The sequence below is a fragment of the Podarcis filfolensis genome, assembly GCF_964270895.1.
Source record: "Podarcis filfolensis genome assembly, chromosome: 8".
Taxonomy (NCBI): domain Eukaryota; kingdom Metazoa; phylum Chordata; class Lepidosauria; order Squamata; family Lacertidae; genus Podarcis; species Podarcis filfolensis.
In genome coordinates this window covers 16,764,186-16,780,593 of record NC_139611.1, presented here as the reverse complement: position 1 = coordinate 16,780,593, position 16,408 = coordinate 16,764,186, and the positions used below count along the sequence as shown (strand labels likewise).

Below are 16,408 nucleotides of genomic sequence, written 5' to 3'. Positions count from 1 at the left end.
GACAAGGGACCGGGCCTTCTTGGTGGTGTCCCCCATGTGTGAAACTCTCTTCCCAGTAAGGCTCAAGTGGGTTAACCTGGGTGAACATCTTTTCGCAACCAGGTACATAGTGTGCTGCCAAACCTTTGTAATGCTGTGATACAGGGTGGGTAGGTGTGGTTGTGTTGTGTCATAGGAAGCTGCCTTATCAGACCCATAGCTGTCAAGCGTCCCTTATTTGACGGGACAGTCCCTTATCCCAGCGCCATGTCCTGCTGCTGTCCCTTATTGATGATGTCCCTTAAATTTCCCGGGTTTCAAAGGAAGCAGCTCCTCTCCCTCCCTCCCAGCCAGCCAGGGAGGAGGGAGGCTCCAACTGTGTTGCTTGGCTGTGTTGCTCACCCAATAAGGAGTCTAAGAACGACTGGGGGGTGGAGCTTGCATGCCTTGTGCCGATCAAATCGGCCGCGTTGCCTGGGGACTCGCCTTTGCTCAGCGCTTCCCAGCACAGAGGTGACGGTGGTTTTCCTTGCTGCATTCCCTTTGCCTTGTTGCTCCGCTATGGGAACCACCACTTGAGGCTTTGTTTGGCTGCTGGTTGACTAAAATCCCTTATTTTGGCTGCTGATCCCTTATTTTCGAGGCTGCTGGTCCCTTATTTTCAAATCTGTAAGTTGACAGCTATGATCAGACCGCTGATCCACCTAGCTCAGTATTGTCAACACTGGCTGGCAGCAGCTCTCCTGTGTTTCAGACAGGGGCACTACCTGGAGATGCTGGGGATCAAACCTGGGACCTCTGATGCACTACCACTAAGTTGCAGTCCTTCTTTATGCATTGTGTTGTTTTTGTCAGCTCCTCCTAAATTATGCGCACCGCTTAAAATATGTTGCTAGTCTCTTGGACACCTTGTTGTACAACAAGCGACTGGCAGCTGAAATAAAAGCAATATTGAATGATACCTAGAGGAGGAACAATTTGTGACCTTGTGTGTTGCTAAAACACGCACCTGGTTGTCTGCGTAAGACTCGTCATCCCCACAAGTGTGCAAGAGCGCCTCCTTGGAGCGCACGTCTGCATTGCTTCCCCTTTTGGCCAAACTGTGCCCAGACCGGCTCCTTTTGGCAGGGGGTGGCGTGTGCTCAGTTTCCCCTTTAATTAGAGAGCTCTGTCTGAGCTGCTGCCAGCCCAGCTGCTCTGCGGTTACGCCTCTGTCCAAGAGAGAAAGAGGCATCGGAGGTGTCCAATTAGCTGCAGGCCACCTTCCTGTCTTGGCGTGATCTCATTCTTCAGATGTTGCTTTCTGGTTCCCGGAGCTGTGGAGAGGACAAAAGAGGGTGATGATGATGATGAACTGAGGCCTTCTTCTGGAAGCCTGTTGAGCCAGCTTTTGGCTTGTGCAAAATGGAATAGGTAATGCTGTATTTTTCCTGTTTTATTCACAGTGCCAGGGTGAGTTGTTTCAGGCCCATGGGCCATATCCGGCCCTCCAGCTGTCTTTTTCTCTCCCAGGGCCACACCGCCTTTCTGGCACTGATTTACATCTTGTCCTTGAGTTAGTTTGTTTTTGCCTGAGCTCTGATCATGCCTCTTGTCTGTACAGTATATGGAGAAGGGTTTTTTTTTGGGGGGGGGTGTTTAAACCTGATTATTGTGCAAAGGTAGAATCCACATTCTTGCTCCACCCACTTTTGCCTCTGGCTCCGCCCACCAATGGGACGTGGCCCTCGGAAGGTTGCCAAAAAAGTAATGTGGCCCTCAGGCTCAAAAATAATCAAATGATCAGCTTTGCCTCTTCTTTATGTTGCTGGTGGTGTATATACCTTTTCCAAGCCAGGGTGCCTATAAAGTGTTTGTGTGTATAATATATATATGTATAATTCTGTGTGTGTGATTGACACAAGGTCTGATTCACTCTCCCTACCATTTTTTTTCCCATGCCAAGCGAAATCCTGACCATGAGTAACGGTTATGGCTGCACCTGGCAGCCTTTCTGGGAGATCGCCTCATTCCAGGAAATGTTTACAACATTTTTTTTTTCTTAGAAAGCGAGTTCCCACCCTTATTATTATTATTTTTTCAAATGTTTTCGCCATCTCTTCTGCCTCCCCCCACCACCACCTACCCCCCTCTCAAAAACAAAACAAAAACCCCACAGTGGACCCGGCTTCTCTGCCATATTACAGAAGATCCCTTGTTATAAAGCAAACTGGAATGTAGATTTCGTGGTACTTCTCTGAGGATGAGTGTGAGTGAGGGTGACTCTCCTGAGCCACTGCTACAAGATGGTCATATCTTGGTGCCTGTCCTCTGCATTTTCCTTAAGGGAATCGGAACTTCTTCGCTTAAGAGTTTCACGACTCTTATAGAGCGGCTCCCTTCTGATCTGTCTTGATCTAACGCGGGTCATTCTGGAGACGCAAAACAGGGTGTGTGTATTTTGATTATCTTACTCTGTTTTTCCCCACACAAACTCTCTCTCCCCCCCCCCCCCTGGATTTCCACTAACATTTTGGGATTCTTTTTGCCAAGCACGGATGGAATGTGAAACTACGAACACTCCAATGTGTTTGTTTTCCTGCTAATTTTGCCATTTTGCTGCTTGTGAATTCTTCCAAGGGGCTACTGGCTGGGATGAAATAATTGTAATATCCCCCCAACTTTTCCTGCATTTGCAAAAAAATTAAAAATGAGACCAGTGGTCGAGGGTCCTCCTAGTTGACCCATTGATGTTTGTAATCCCATTAGCCTCTGTCCATGTTATGGTGATGAAATTTGGGGGGGTATTAGGGACTTTAAAAATCGTTGGTTTTGAAATAGTAAAGCTTTTTATGGCTCCAGACCCTGTTGTTATTATTAAGAATAATATTTCATATATATCAACCCTTTCCTCCAAGGAGCTCAAAGTGGTACACATAGTTTTTCCTCTTCCATTTTGTCCTCGCAACAACTCTCTGAGGGTAGGTTCAGCTAAGAGAATGGCTCAGGATTACATCAAATGAGCTTCATGGCCGACTAGGCAACTTGAACTCTGGTCTCCCAGGTCCTCGTCCGACACTCTAACCACTGCACCACACTGGCCCATGTAATAAATAAGTAAATAATAAATCTTGGGAGTCTGGGGCAGGGGGAAGAGTGAGGGTCAAGCTACCCTAAGGTTGCTAGGCGACACGCAACTCTGCTCCCAGGCTTCCCTCAGGCAACAAGGCCGTATGACAATCGGAGTCTTATTTTCAGAATGTGGAACCTCGCCAGCCTTCTGTGTTGAGGAAACATGATTCAAGTTGCCGGCCTAGAACCCGCCAAGCCTTCTCATAGGATGGTTGTCCCGTGCTTGTTTTTCCTCTACTGTTGTGTCGGCGTCCTTTATCTCCTCCAGCAAGCCAAACGGATTCTGTGGAGCCTCCCATCGCACAGCCTCCCATGTGTGAATTTTTAATGTTTAACTCTTCTTCCCCGCTTCTTGTTTTTCTCCTTTCCATCCATTAGGCGATTCTGACGGGATCTCTCGTAGCAACCTGTGAGTGCTTGAATGACACCCGTGCACGGCCAGCGCGATTGATGAGCCTGCTTTGGGTGCCTATTAATAGACGGTAAAGATGGGGCAGAAAGTCACCGGCGGGATAAAGACTGTGGATATGAGGGACCCGGCCTACAGGCCCCTGAAACACGAGCTCCAGGGGCTGGATTACTGCAAGCCGGCCCGATTGGACCTCCTCCTAGACATGCCCGTCGTCTCCTATGAGATTCAGCTGCTGCACTCATGGAACAACGACGACCGCTCACTCAACGTCTTTGTGAAGGAGGACGACAAGCTCATATTTCACCGGCATCCGGTGGCCCAGAGCACGGACGCGATCCGGGGCAAGGTGGGCTACACGCGGGGTCTCCACGTCTGGCAGATCACCTGGGCGATGAGGCAGCGCGGCACGCATGCGGTGGTCGGCGTGGCCACGGCAGATGCCCCCCTGCACTCGGTGGGGTACACGACACTCATCGGGAACAACCACGAGTCGTGGGGGTGGGACCTCGGGCGGAACCGGCTGTACCACGACGGGAAGAACCAGCCCAGCAAGACGTACCCGGCCTTCTTGGAGGCCGACGAGACTTTCATCGTGCCAGACTCGTTTTTGGTGGTGCTGGACATGGACGATGGGACCTTGAGTTTCATCGTGGACGGACAGTACATGGGGGTTGCTTTCCGGGGACTCAAAGGGAAAAAACTGTATCCGGTCGTCAGCGCCGTGTGGGGCCACTGTGAAATTAGGATGCGCTACTTGAATGGGCTTGACCGTATGTATCCTCTCTTCTTCATTTTTCCTACCTGGATTTGAGAGTCTGAATTGGCTCCTCTGTCTGAGTCACTGTTCTAGGGTTGCCACTTTTCGGTCTTTCCACCCGCTGAGTAATTTTGTCACCTTTCTACATTAGGTAGCCCTGGGTCGTCTAGTTACTCCCAGTTGTAGGCATTTATGCTGCCTTTGGAGCGGGAGGGTGCCTGTTGCATCTCTGAATGATGCATTACTCTGGGCTGGTCTACCTCTAAGCCAGGCGATTGTGTGTGGCTTTTCAGAGGGCAGGTTATTCCCTTCCTCCTTCTCTTCAACACTTTAGAAATTAATCTGTTGATGGTAAGTAAGCCTCCCATTCTGACTCAGAATTAAAATCAAGAACTTAGGGGACTCCAGGTCTGGAGGTTTTCCACGGAGCTATCCTCCCTGGGTCCTCCATATGTTCCTGTGAATGCATGTATGCTTTTAAAAAAGTACAACATGCCAGACACTTGTCTGCTTATCTAAATTCCTGTTAAGGATAAGAGGGGCTTTGTGCTGAGTCACAGCTTTCGAAAATGACTCAGTGAAAAATATCTGGCCTGGTCGCCTCTAGTCCTTTTTAGCCTGTCTTCTCCCTGCGGTGTGTGACACCTTCTGTTGTCTGTCTCCGGTTTCTCCCAGCTGCAAACACTTTAGTGGCACATCCTGCGTTTTATTAGCCCCATGCAATTTGCAAATGTGTGTGTACTTAGCAGGGGAACCTGCTTCTCAAAACGGAAGTGGGCACAGATTGCAGGAAGCACAGGAGAGGCAGTGTTCCTCGCTTCCTCCTCCCCACCCAGCCGCCCCACCACCCCAGTGGGGACCCCCTTTTAAGTGACGTTTTACAGGGCTATCCCAGCATCCTCCTTTGCGCCTGTTGTTCAGAGGAGACATGGCAGGCAGAGGCATCCCAGGAACACCTAAGCAGGCTCCGTTGAAAAGTGGTTAAAAGACCAGCTCACTTCCTTTTGCTAAGTGAAACCCACACAGTTCATTGCTTTAGCGTCTCTTTGTGAAAATGACAGGTAGAACTGAAGTACAGTTCATATGGACTAGGAAACTACCCAGAATGTTCCAAGTGGAGGATGTTTCTGTGATCCCAGAGTACCCAGCAGCAGGCGAGGTGGCCCACTGCCTCCCTGCGTGATTACCTGTTCTGGCCTCACTTTGTGTGGATCAGCAACTTCTGGGTTCAAGTGTAGATGCTTCTGCTTGGCACTCTGATTGACCAGTGCCTGACTCATTCAGTAACCCCCGACACAGAAGTGCAGCATGCAAGACGGCCCATTCCCCCAGAAGAGGCTGCCTGTTGCATCTCTGCATGAGTGGGCATGCCTTGCGCCTGGTCCAGGAGGTGGCGCTCAGAACATTGACAACTGGAATCCAAAGCATCTGGAGGGCCCCAGGTTGGAAGAAACTATGATCGCTGGGGCTACCAGTTGCTGGAAACTACAGGAGGGGGTTTTCTCTTGTGCTGGAGTCTTGCTTGCAGCTTTCCATCTGATTGGCCGCTGTGAGAACAGGATGCTGGACTAGATGGGCCATTGGCCTCATCTAGCAGACTCTTCTTACATTCTTGAAGTAAGCTTAATTTTGACAACCAGCAAGGCCCTCTCAGGCTCAAGAGCCCTTGTTTCATATGTTGCACATTGCATATTCCTGGTTTTGGTGTCTTCTCCAGAATCCCCCCACCCTAGAAATGGGTTTGCCAACACAGCTGGCTTTTAGATGCAAAGTGTAGACTTAGCAGCCTGATGGAGCACACGCCCGAAGCTTCCCCTGCCTTCTCAAGCCCAGATCTTATTGCCCTCTCTTAAGAAACAAAACTGAATCCTTCTTCAGGTGGTGCATAGTTAAACTGTGGAACTCACTCCCACTGGAGGCAATGACTGCCACCAACTTGGATGGCTTTGTAAAAAAAGATAATGCCACTTAGGCCTTTCTTTCCCTAGCCAGCAAGGGCTTTTAAAAAGAAATAAAATGTAAGTATTGGAAGAGAATGTAGTCCATATTCTGCACTAAGAGAACCTGGGCTTTGTGGGGAAAACCTTCTCTTTGTATTTTAACCCAGTTTGCGTAAGTCTGAGTGTTTGTGCAGAGTCTCTTTCTGACTATGAAGAGCTGCCCCAGGCCTAAACCTGGAGCTGAATTCCTGCCCCTGGAAATTCTACTGAGTTTGTTCACCTGGCTCCCAGTACTGCACCAGCAGCTCTCTGCAGCCTTCAGGGCTAGTAAGTTGTTTCTCTTCTTCCAAGAAGTTGAGGTTATCAGGACAGGACGGCCTGTTCTGCAGTTGACTAGTATTGCAACACTGGCCTTCTCGACCTAGAAGAGGCAGCTGCTGGGTGGGGGGGGGGAACGTATATGGCTGGATCTAGCTGGACCTATTCATTTGCCTGCAGGTTACCGTATTTTTCGCTCTATAGGACGCACCAGACGATAAGACGCACCTAGTTTGGGGGGGGGGTGTGGAAACAAGAAAAAAAAAATTCTGAATCCCAGAAGCCAGAACAGCAAGAGGGATCTGGCTTCTGGGATAGCCGCTGAAGCCTCTCCTGGGCAGCGGGATGAAGGCTGCGTACGGGTAAGCTACCCTCTTTACCTTCCCCCATCTCCCGCAAGAACCGTGCGCTCTTTAAAGGGAGTGCGGTTCTTGGGGGCTTTTCTGGGAGGTGGGGGAAGGGACAGAGCCCCCCACTTCCCACAAGAGCCGCGCAAAGCCTCCGCAGGGCAGCGGGGAGCCTTCCTCCAGCTGCCCTACGGAGGCTTCGCGGGGCTATCCAAAAGCCAGAATAACTAGAGGGCGTGCTGCACAGCACTCCGTCTCGCTGCTCTGGCTTCTGGGGCAGCCCGTGAAGCCTCCGGAGGGCAGAGGGGTGCCTTCATTCCGCTGCCCTCTGGAGGCTTTGCACAGCAAAGCCTGAAGCTAGAACAGCGAGACGGAGCGCTGCGCAGCGCTCCCCCTCCCTGTTCTGGCTTCTGGCTTAGCTGCGCAGCCTGCATTCGCTCCATAAGACGCACACACATTTTCCCTTACTTTTTAGGAGGGAAAAAGTGCGTCTTATAGAGCGAAAAATACGGTACATCGCCGTAGCCTTTAGGCTGAAGGATTCTCCTGCCGCAGCCTAGAATGGGGGCTTCTTGGCAAAATAACATTCAAGCTACAAGTTTGGCAGGTCATGGCTGTCACAGACCCTTTTAACATTTGGTTGTATCATGGCCTATGCAACACCTGAGCCCACGGCATTACCTGTTTTTCCTCTGTGCCTTCCAAACTGAGAGGCTCCATGTGGCAGTTTGTTGCACGCCAATAGTTGTGCAATAGAGATGGCCATGCAGTCAGCACACAAGTGTGTTTTGAGTTATGCTTGCATCAATCTGCAAGCAGAAATTAGGAACCTCTTGTGGAGGTGTGGGCTGTTTCTTTTCAAAACCTAGAGCAGCCTTTCCCAACCTGGTGGTCCTACAAAGGAGAGGCACTCAGGACCCATTCAGAGGGCCCTCTGACTGGCTGGATGGTAGAGCATCTGTTTTGCATGCAGAAGGTCCAGTCCGCAATGACATCTCCAGGTTGGGCTGGGAGAGACTCCCTGTCTGAAATCCTAGGGCAGGCATAGACAGACTTGGCCCTCCAGATGTTTTGGGACTAAAACTCCCATCATCCCTAGCTAACAGGACCAGTGGTCAGGGATGATGGGAATTGTAGTCTCAAAATATCTGGAGGGCCAAGTTTGCCTATGCCTGTCCTAGGGAGCCACTTGGTCCTTCAGCTGTTTTGGGACTACAACTCCCATCATCCTTAGCTAGCAGTAGTCAGGGATGATGAGAATTGTAGTCCAAAAACAGCTGGAGGGCCAAGTTGGGGAAACCCTGGTGTAAACAGTACTGATCTCAATAGTCTGGACGAGGAACACCGAGCTGAGCTTTCCAACTTCCCTGGTGGATGCAGAATGCACTTGGACTTCACCAATGACTTTGTGTTCCAGAAGTTTGAAGTTATATTTCTCTCTTCCTCTGCCTGCTGCCCCCGCCCCCAGTTTTCCAAGCCAGCCGGCAGTCTTCCTTGTGATCAAAGCTCACGTCTTCAACTACCTCAGTGGAAAATGTGTCTGGGGAGGAAATTGCAGCTGGGAGTAAGTCACCGCGCTGAGGCTCTGCCCAAACGAAAAGGGAGTTTTTGTTGCCCGTATCTGTGACGTCGGCTCTGCGCAGGGGGGCCTTTGCAGGTGTCCCCTGCCTGCAGAGTCAGTCAGCGAGCAGGGTGGGGCTCCTTTTCAGGAAATCTTAAGTCAACTCAGATCCTTGCCAGGAGAGAAAGATGCTACCTGGATTGGGATTGGCCAGTGCTCCCAGCTGGGAAGATGTGGGATGTTTTTCCAGGGCCTGTCTTGAGAAGAGCAGTAGCTCCGTGGTGGTGTTTGCCTTGCATGCAGAAGGCCACAGCAGCATTACCAGGTAGTGCCGGCTGCGAATGCCTCTTCTCTGAAAACCCTGGAAAGCCACTGCCAGTCAGTGTAGACGGTGCTGAGCTAGATGGATCAACTATCTGATTCAGAATAAGGCAGTTTCCTATGTTGCAAGGAAATGGCCATAGCTCAGTGGTAGAGCACCTGCTTTGCATCCTGGTGGTTCAGTCCCCACTGTCTCCAGGTAGAGCTGGCAAAGAACCCTGTCTGAAAACCCTGCCAGTCAGTGTAGACACAGCTTGGCTAGATGGACCCAATTTAAAGCGGTCTCCTGTGAGATCCTGAGTAGTTTTATTTATCTTCTTATTTATATAAATACTTATAATACGTACTGCAATTTCTTTAGAAAAATCAAAGCAGTATAGACACACACACACACACACACACACACACACACACACACACATACAACCAGAATTAATTAGCCAGCTCAGTGTTCTTTTAAAAGTTTTTTCATTAGCTGTTTGCATAAGAAGAGTTTTCAGCCATCTAAGGCTGAAAACCCAGGCTGGTGTCCCTCCAGATATTGATGATCTCCCATCACCCCTGACCACTGACCATGCTGGCCAAGACTGATGGGAGTCGGAGTCCAACCGCACCTGGAAGTGTACCACATGGGCTACCTCTGGTGTAAAAGTTGCTGAGGGCACCTGTTCCATCTCTGTGAGAAGATTCTGCAACACTCGACGAATGACACCAGAGGCTTTGCTTCATGTTGAACTGAACGTGCAAGTGATTTTGAAGACCGAGCTTAGGGTATCAGTGTTTCTGAAGGCCAGCGCTGTTGGTTAGAACAAGATCTGGCAGGAAGTATCTTTTCATTCAAGAGAGATTGAGCCAGGCTAGTGGAAGGCAGATGTGGCAAAACCTGGGGCCTATGTATGCACTCCACATCCACAGGAGCGCAATTGTGTACGGTGTTGGGTGCAGAAGGGTGGACGTGGTTTTCTTAAACTGCTGTATCTTGGCTGGGTTCTTTTAAAAAACAAAACAGATTTGTCTGAAGTTTGGACAACTTCTGGCATGCAGTGTGTGGGGTGCTCCGTGCCAGATTTCAGACTGCTTGAAGAAATCCTCTTCATTTTATTAACATTTGGAGAACATTATTGTCGTGGAATGTTTGTAAGAGACAGGCGCGCACAGTGTGTCTGTATTAAACAAGACATGTAGTCCTGTACCGAGGCTCTAACAGAGCTGTGTTTGTAGTCAGACGGTTGGACCAACTAGATCAGTACTGCTGCTTATGACAATAATTGTAGTTGAAGAGTGCTGGGAACTGCACCTCTGTGAAAGGTAAACTACGGTTCCCAGGATTCTTATTGAGGAAGACATGTGCTTTAAATGGATGATGTGCAGGCAGCCCTGGATTCTATACTGATAAATATCCTCTTTCAGTCTACATACTGCAAAGGGGTGCTTTGTACTGTACATTCTAATTCTTAGCACTGCAGTTAATGCTCTTCGGCCCTCTGTTTTCCCTCTCCTACAGCTGAACCTCTGCCTCTGATGGACCTTTGCCGGCGCTCCGTCCGCCTTGCCCTGGGCAAGGACCGCTTGAACGAGATCCACGCACTGCCACTGCCAGAATCCCTGAAGAGCTACCTTCTCTATCAATGACCCCCCTGGTTTTGGGGCGGGATGGACAGACACTCTCGCGAGAAGCAAAAGAGAGAGATGGATTGAGTGGACTACAGTATTCTTGGATATTATATATATATATAGACATACATCAAACTTTCACTCTCCTAATCTGCTTCAGTCGATCCCAGCTTGGATCCACTCCCTCTCCCTATGCCAAATTAGGGGGTCGGGGAGAGAAACCTACAATACATGCCTTTCGAAGAGCCCAACCTGCTTAAAAGCCATGTTCTGCCCTCCAGAGATCTCTGTTGCAAGAAGTGACATGATGGAATTAAAGGTACCAGGTGCTCAGATGGGGGTACAAGATGGTTTGCCACGGACCTGAGGATTTGATTTTTTTATTTAAAAAAACCTGCCCAGCAACGCTTCAAGGAGAAGATGATGACACCAAAAATATTGCTCCGTGTGGACGTGTGTTTTTAAACGATACTGGAATAGGCAGCCGTTGTGGGTGTCAAAGAAATGTCTTATGCCCTGTATGCGAATCCTGCTCCTCTTTAATTTTGATTCTGTGTTGGCCTCTGCCTTCAGACCACTCAAATTGCTTGCCTTTCTTTTCTTTTTCTGGGAATTCACTTGAACCTGTAGCTTGGGAGTTGGAGATATGGGGGGTTAGCATGGGATGAAGCTCCAGTAGCTCAGGGTTGGAGACCCTGTGGGTCATCTGGATGTTGTTGTGCTACAGCTCCCATCATGCCTGACCACTGGCCTCGGTGGCTGGAGCCGATGGGCGTTGGGAGTCGACCATCATCTGCAGGGCCACTGGTTCCCCATACCTGCTTGTGAAACAGCTAGAGAGCCCACCTTGGGTTAGGATGTGGTTGTGAGTGATGAAGTCTCAAGAATTTGCTCTCCTAGACTGGCTTTGCCTTGAGTTCCTTGGCAATACTCCCATCAGCTCCCCCTCTTTAGCCAAATCTTGGTTTTAGTTTAGTTGACCTGTGAAATGGGTTTAAAATAGGCATGGATTTGTCATCCAGCAGCATCTGAAGGACCGCAGTTTAGCCACCCCTGATTTAAAATCCTGGTGATGCCTGGGTTTATCTCCTGCTTTCTTAAGCCAGCCCTCTTTCCCATCACATCATGTTGGTCACAACCATTGTTGTTCCAGTCCTGTTGGTGGGAGGTGGAGAAAGATTTGGCCAAGCCAATGACTATAGTTTTCTTTGTAGTGTCTGCTCCTATCAGATTTTATTTTTTCGTCAAAAGAGAATTCTCCATCTTGGCCTCACCCTGTCCCTGAACACAGCTATCTTGCCAGGCCAAATTTAAAGCACGATGTTACCATGTTTAACAGTCATATCTCTCCCATCAAAGAATTATGGGAGCTGTGGTTTGTTCAGGGGGCTGAGAGTTGTTAGAAGACCTGCTCACCTCATTCCCGTTATAGAGCTAAAATCCCCAGAGTTCCTTGTGAAGAAGGAATGATGGTTAATTCATTCTGGGAGAGAAATAGGGGTCTTCTAACAACTTGCAGCACCCTCGATAAACTACAGTTCCCAAAATTCTGGTGGGGGACATGGGAAGTCGTGATTGTTGAAAGTCATACCCTAGTAGTCAAAGTGGATGTTTTGAATGTGGCCCTAGAGTACCAGCTATGGATTGACCTTAGCACAGAATGAGCTGAATCTTGTTGAGAGAAAACATGCCCCAGTTTGGTGCAGGGCAGGAAGTGTCAATGTGAACACTACAGTCCTTGAAGACTCAAGAGTACATCCTTCGTATGCAAGGCACACAAGGTTTTCATCTAGAAGAGCAAATGTTCTCCTTTAGCCGAGCAACCTGAAAGCCTTCCCCAAAAAGCTTCTGAACTGCCATCACAGAGGGGTTTATTTGCACAATTTTTTTTTCCATTATGGGGGAGGAAAATAAATCTGCCTCTCACTTTCCCACCCTCACCATACTTGTGTCAGGTGTGTTCTGTAGAGGTACAAATGAGCTTATTTGTTAGAAAATGTTAATATATTTTTTTGGGGGGGTTCCCCCCTTTGTATAGAAAAGGACTGTTTGGGGGTTTTTTGTTTGTTTGTTTTTTAAAGAAATGCTGCTGTAGGGTTTTTTAAAAATGAAAATAGCCTAGTTTTTAAGAAGCACAGAACTGGTGCCAAGTTTGGATTTGGGAGGAGACCTTGACGTGCCTCCCTTTTTAAAGTCAACTGTTATAAGTGGGACACTTTTTCAAATTGCACAGAGGATTTTAATGTGTACAGAGCCGAGGATTTTTAAACCAATCCTACTTGTGTCTTTTCCACTGACACTGGGAATTGTCCTCATCACCTCTTTGGTGTGTTTTTTTCATTTCTCCTGTTTTCGTTTCTCTCTAGTCTTCTACCACCCTTCCCATCTCCTCTTTATACCTCTTGGTGTATTTGGCTTGTACGGTTTTTAAATCTCTCACTAGTCCCACCCGCTCCGTCCCCCATTGACTGTAGATAATCAATAACCAAATTTAAAAATAAAAATTTATTAAATATTGAGACAGTAGTAGTTGTCATTTCAAATGGGCCCCACAATTAAGGGGAGTTTTCTGTGTGTTCTGCGATCCTGCAGTGGGGAAGGAAAAATGCATATTGTGACCTCTGGACTGAATGGATTGAATGAATGAATTTTGCATTCCACCTTTCCTCCCCAAAGAACCTAGAGTGGGCAACAGATACACAATTTAAACAAAAGCAAAGCAAAAACATTCAAAATCAAATAAGAACATTCTAAAAACCATTAAAGGTAAAGGGACCCCTGACCATTGGGTCCAATCGTGGCCGACTCTGGGGTTGCGGTACTCATCTCGCTTTATTGACCAAGGGAGCCGGCGTACAGCTTCCAGGTCATGTGGCCAGCATGACTAAGCCACTTCTGGCGAACCAGAGCAGCGCACAGAAATGCCGTTTCCCTTCCCGCCGGAGCGGTACCTATTTATCTACTTGCACTTGGATGTGCTTTCGAACTGCTAGGTTGGCCGGAGCAGGGACCGAGCAACGGGAGCTCACCCCTTCGCAGGGATTTGAACTGCCAACCTTCTGATCAGCAAGTCCTAGGCTCTGTGGTTTAACCCACAGCACCACCTGCGTCCCATTACAATTTTTAAAAGCCAAAAAGCAGATACAGGCCATTCTTCCATCCAATGGACTCAAGGTTGCAAGCGTCAGTTCTTCAGCCACCAAATGCCTGGGGAAACAGGAATGTTCCCAAATTCCTCCTGAAAGCTGGTAAGGATAATGATGGAGGTATAGGCATACCTTCCTAGGGAGGGTATTCCACAACCAGGAAACCACCACTGAAACGGGCTGAGAACTCAGAAGTTTGGAAACTCTGTGTAAAAAGGGTTGTATCCACTGCTAATCCTCCTCAGAGCAGACTCGTTAAATTAACTAACATGAGAGCCAGTGTGTTGTAACAGGGTGATGGAAAATGAGCTGGGAGACCAGGGTTCAAAACCCTCCTCACCCATGAACTTCACTGGGTGACGTTGGGCCAGTCCACTATCTCTCAGCCTAAACTACCTCTTAGGGTCGTTGTGAGGATAAAACAGGGAGGAGAGGAACATGTGTCCCATCTTGACCTTCTTGGAGGAAAAAGTAGTGTATAAATGAAATAAAAAGGGGTTCATTTGAATAGGTCTGCTCTAAAACTTAGTTGAATAATAAAATGCATGCAATAATTATAGCAAAAAGGTGAGCCTCAAAATGGTACCAGCAAACAGTGGGTACTTTGTTTTTATTTTTTAAAAGCCACCCCAAAGTGCCCTAATTTGGCAATTGATGATTGTATTAAAAATTCCCTACATATTCCAGTGTTACCTTGCGGCTTGTCTGCATTGGTCTTTTTTTCAAAAAAAAAAAAAAAGAGCTCTAGGAAACCACACAAAAAAAAGTATTGCAAAGCTTGCATATTTAAGCTTTGCAGGTGGTATCAATCAGACTCGGTTCCTGTTGGAGCAGGTACCTTGGAAGGGGATAAAAAAAAAATTCAAAAAAAAAGAAACCCACCATCTCGGACCATATGTGGGCAAAAAAATCAGCTCCTGCATCCATTCCATTCTCCTTCACGGCTGCTGCTGGAATGCGGGTTTTGCTAGGCCATAAACCGCCTCAGGAGAAAAGTTTTTTTTTTTTTAATATATTATTATTTTGGGGTGGGGGGAAGTCGAAGAGAGAAAGGAGAATATTTTGTCCGTGCTGGCTTCCAGACACCCAAACAGCCAGCTGTAGCCAGCAGCTGAAATAAATGACCTCCTTGCAGTTTGGTGTTTATGTACGTCGCCATGGCAACCCTGCAGACCCGTCATGGGGACTGCGCAGCCTGGCCTGATGTTCTCGCAAAAGGGCTGTTGCGTATTAGCTAGGCCGGATGGATCTGCCAGCGGGGATGTGTGTGTGTGTGTGTGTGTGTGTGTGTGTGTGTACATGAATATCCTTGCAACGCCTCATGAGCTTGAAACATGACAAGGCAGGCATGAATTATGGGTCTCCTGATGGGCCGAGTCTCCCCCCGCCTTTTCCTCTCTTCTCTCTCTCCCCCCCCCCCCATTTATGTGGTGTTCAATACTTTCCCCGTAGTCATGTGCATGGAATTTACCCTTGGCAGCGTTCTCCTTCCTTTCTGTCAGTTGATGCACTAAAGTTCAAGGGGCCTGGCTGCAGGGATGGGTGGGCGAATCCCTCTTTGATCCCTTTGCTAGGGTTACTAGGTGAGTGTGGCGATCACACAGGGTCCCCGGACGTTTCGCCGTCTATTGATCCCTGTGCCACCACTTTATTTCTCGCTGCCACCACCCAGGCCCTACCTGGTACAATACTGAGTCCAGTCAGGGTTGAAGTGGAACATAAACTTCTGTTTATTTATTGCAGTTTAACAAGCGTGTGGTTTCATAAATGGTATCGGTCAATTACAATCATGGGGTGGCTATCCAGACCTATAACTTCCACTACCTGCTCTCACTCACTAAACCACCTCTCAGATATTTACAGTGATACCTCGGGTTACAGACACTTCAGGTTACAGACTCCGCTAACCTCGGGTTAAGAACTTTGCTTCAAGATGAGAACAGAAATTGTGCTCCAGCGGCACAGCAGCAGCGGGATGCCCCATTAGCTAAAGTGGTGCTTCAGGTTAAGAACAGTTTCATGTTAAGAACGGACCTCTGGAACGAATTAAGTACTTAACCCGAGGTACCACTGTACTTGTCTTCCTAGCCCCTAACTGTTCCTGACTCAGCTTATTTCGCTACACTAACTCAACCAACCCACAGACTCTATCTCAATTCACTCCCACTCCAACCAACCACCCAACTCCCAACAAACTCCCCTTTCGCCCCTCCCAGAGCTGGTTTTATAGTCCCTCTGACTCCACCCCCTGGGTTCTGATTGGGTAACTTGTTTAACTAATTCACCTCCAGCACTCTCATATGTTAACGTCATAAGGAGCATCCCAGACCCTGAGATTTCAGGGCCCAAACTGGAAACCCTAGTTGCATAGGCGACTTAACCATTCAATTATGTAACTTGAAGATTATGGGTAACACTGTGGTTAGGGGGAGGTATCCAATCAGCTCCATTCGAATTCTTTAAAGCGTCTTCATTGCCGATTGTGCTGGAGATCAGAAAGCCAATATTAGTTCAACCCAGCCAATCTTCCCCTTCCGATAACTGTTTGTTTGTATTGGCCCCAAGTGTGGATGTGTTGCCCTGCAACAGATTGCCTGCTTATCAAGGGCAAACAAATTATTACACCACCAGAATAAAAAAAAAGATAATAAAATAGGGAGGGAAGTCAGGTTAAGGAACAGGTGGAGAGGGGGCTACGATGTGACCTTTTACCCTTTTTGCATTGCAAGCTCGCACTATAATAATAATAATAATAATAATTTTTTATTTGTATCCCGCTCTCCCCAGCCAAAGCCAGGCTCAGAGCGGCTAACATCATCTAAATAAGACAATATGCATAATACAATATACAATATGCAAATAAAATAACGTTCAACATTCATTAAAACAATATAGAATAATA

The 16,408-nt window shown here is 48.0% G+C and overlaps 1 protein-coding gene and 2 long non-coding RNA genes across 4 annotated transcripts in view; 1 reads left to right on the top strand and 2 right to left on the bottom strand.

Annotated features, from left to right (window-relative positions):
* SPSB1 (splA/ryanodine receptor domain and SOCS box containing 1) overlaps positions 1-12,879 on the top strand; it is a 36,231-nt gene extending 23,352 nt beyond the window's left edge. For both annotated transcript variants that reach the window (XM_083628966.1, XM_083628967.1), the window contains exons 2-3: positions 3,469-4,272; positions 10,251-12,879. In XM_083628966.1, coding sequence (XP_083485092.1) covers positions 3,579-4,272; positions 10,251-10,378 — 822 coding nt within the window. In that variant the 5' untranslated portion in view covers positions 3,469-3,578 and the 3' untranslated portion in view covers positions 10,379-12,879. The remainder of the gene's footprint in view (positions 1-3,468; positions 4,273-10,250) is intronic.
* On the bottom strand, positions 2,148-3,462 carry LOC310769638. The gene is made up of 2 exons (XR_014551766.1): positions 2,489-3,462; positions 2,148-2,390 (listed from the first exon to the last, which is right to left on the bottom strand). It is a non-coding gene; the product is annotated as an uncharacterized lncRNA (long non-coding RNA).
* Positions 12,880-15,212: 2,333 nt separating the features above from the next.
* On the bottom strand, positions 15,213-16,156 carry LOC310769575. Its single transcript, XR_014551693.1, has 2 exons — positions 15,583-16,156; positions 15,213-15,352 (listed from the first exon to the last, which is right to left on the bottom strand). It is a non-coding gene; the product is annotated as an uncharacterized lncRNA (long non-coding RNA).
* Between the last annotated feature and the right edge of the window lie 252 nt (positions 16,157-16,408).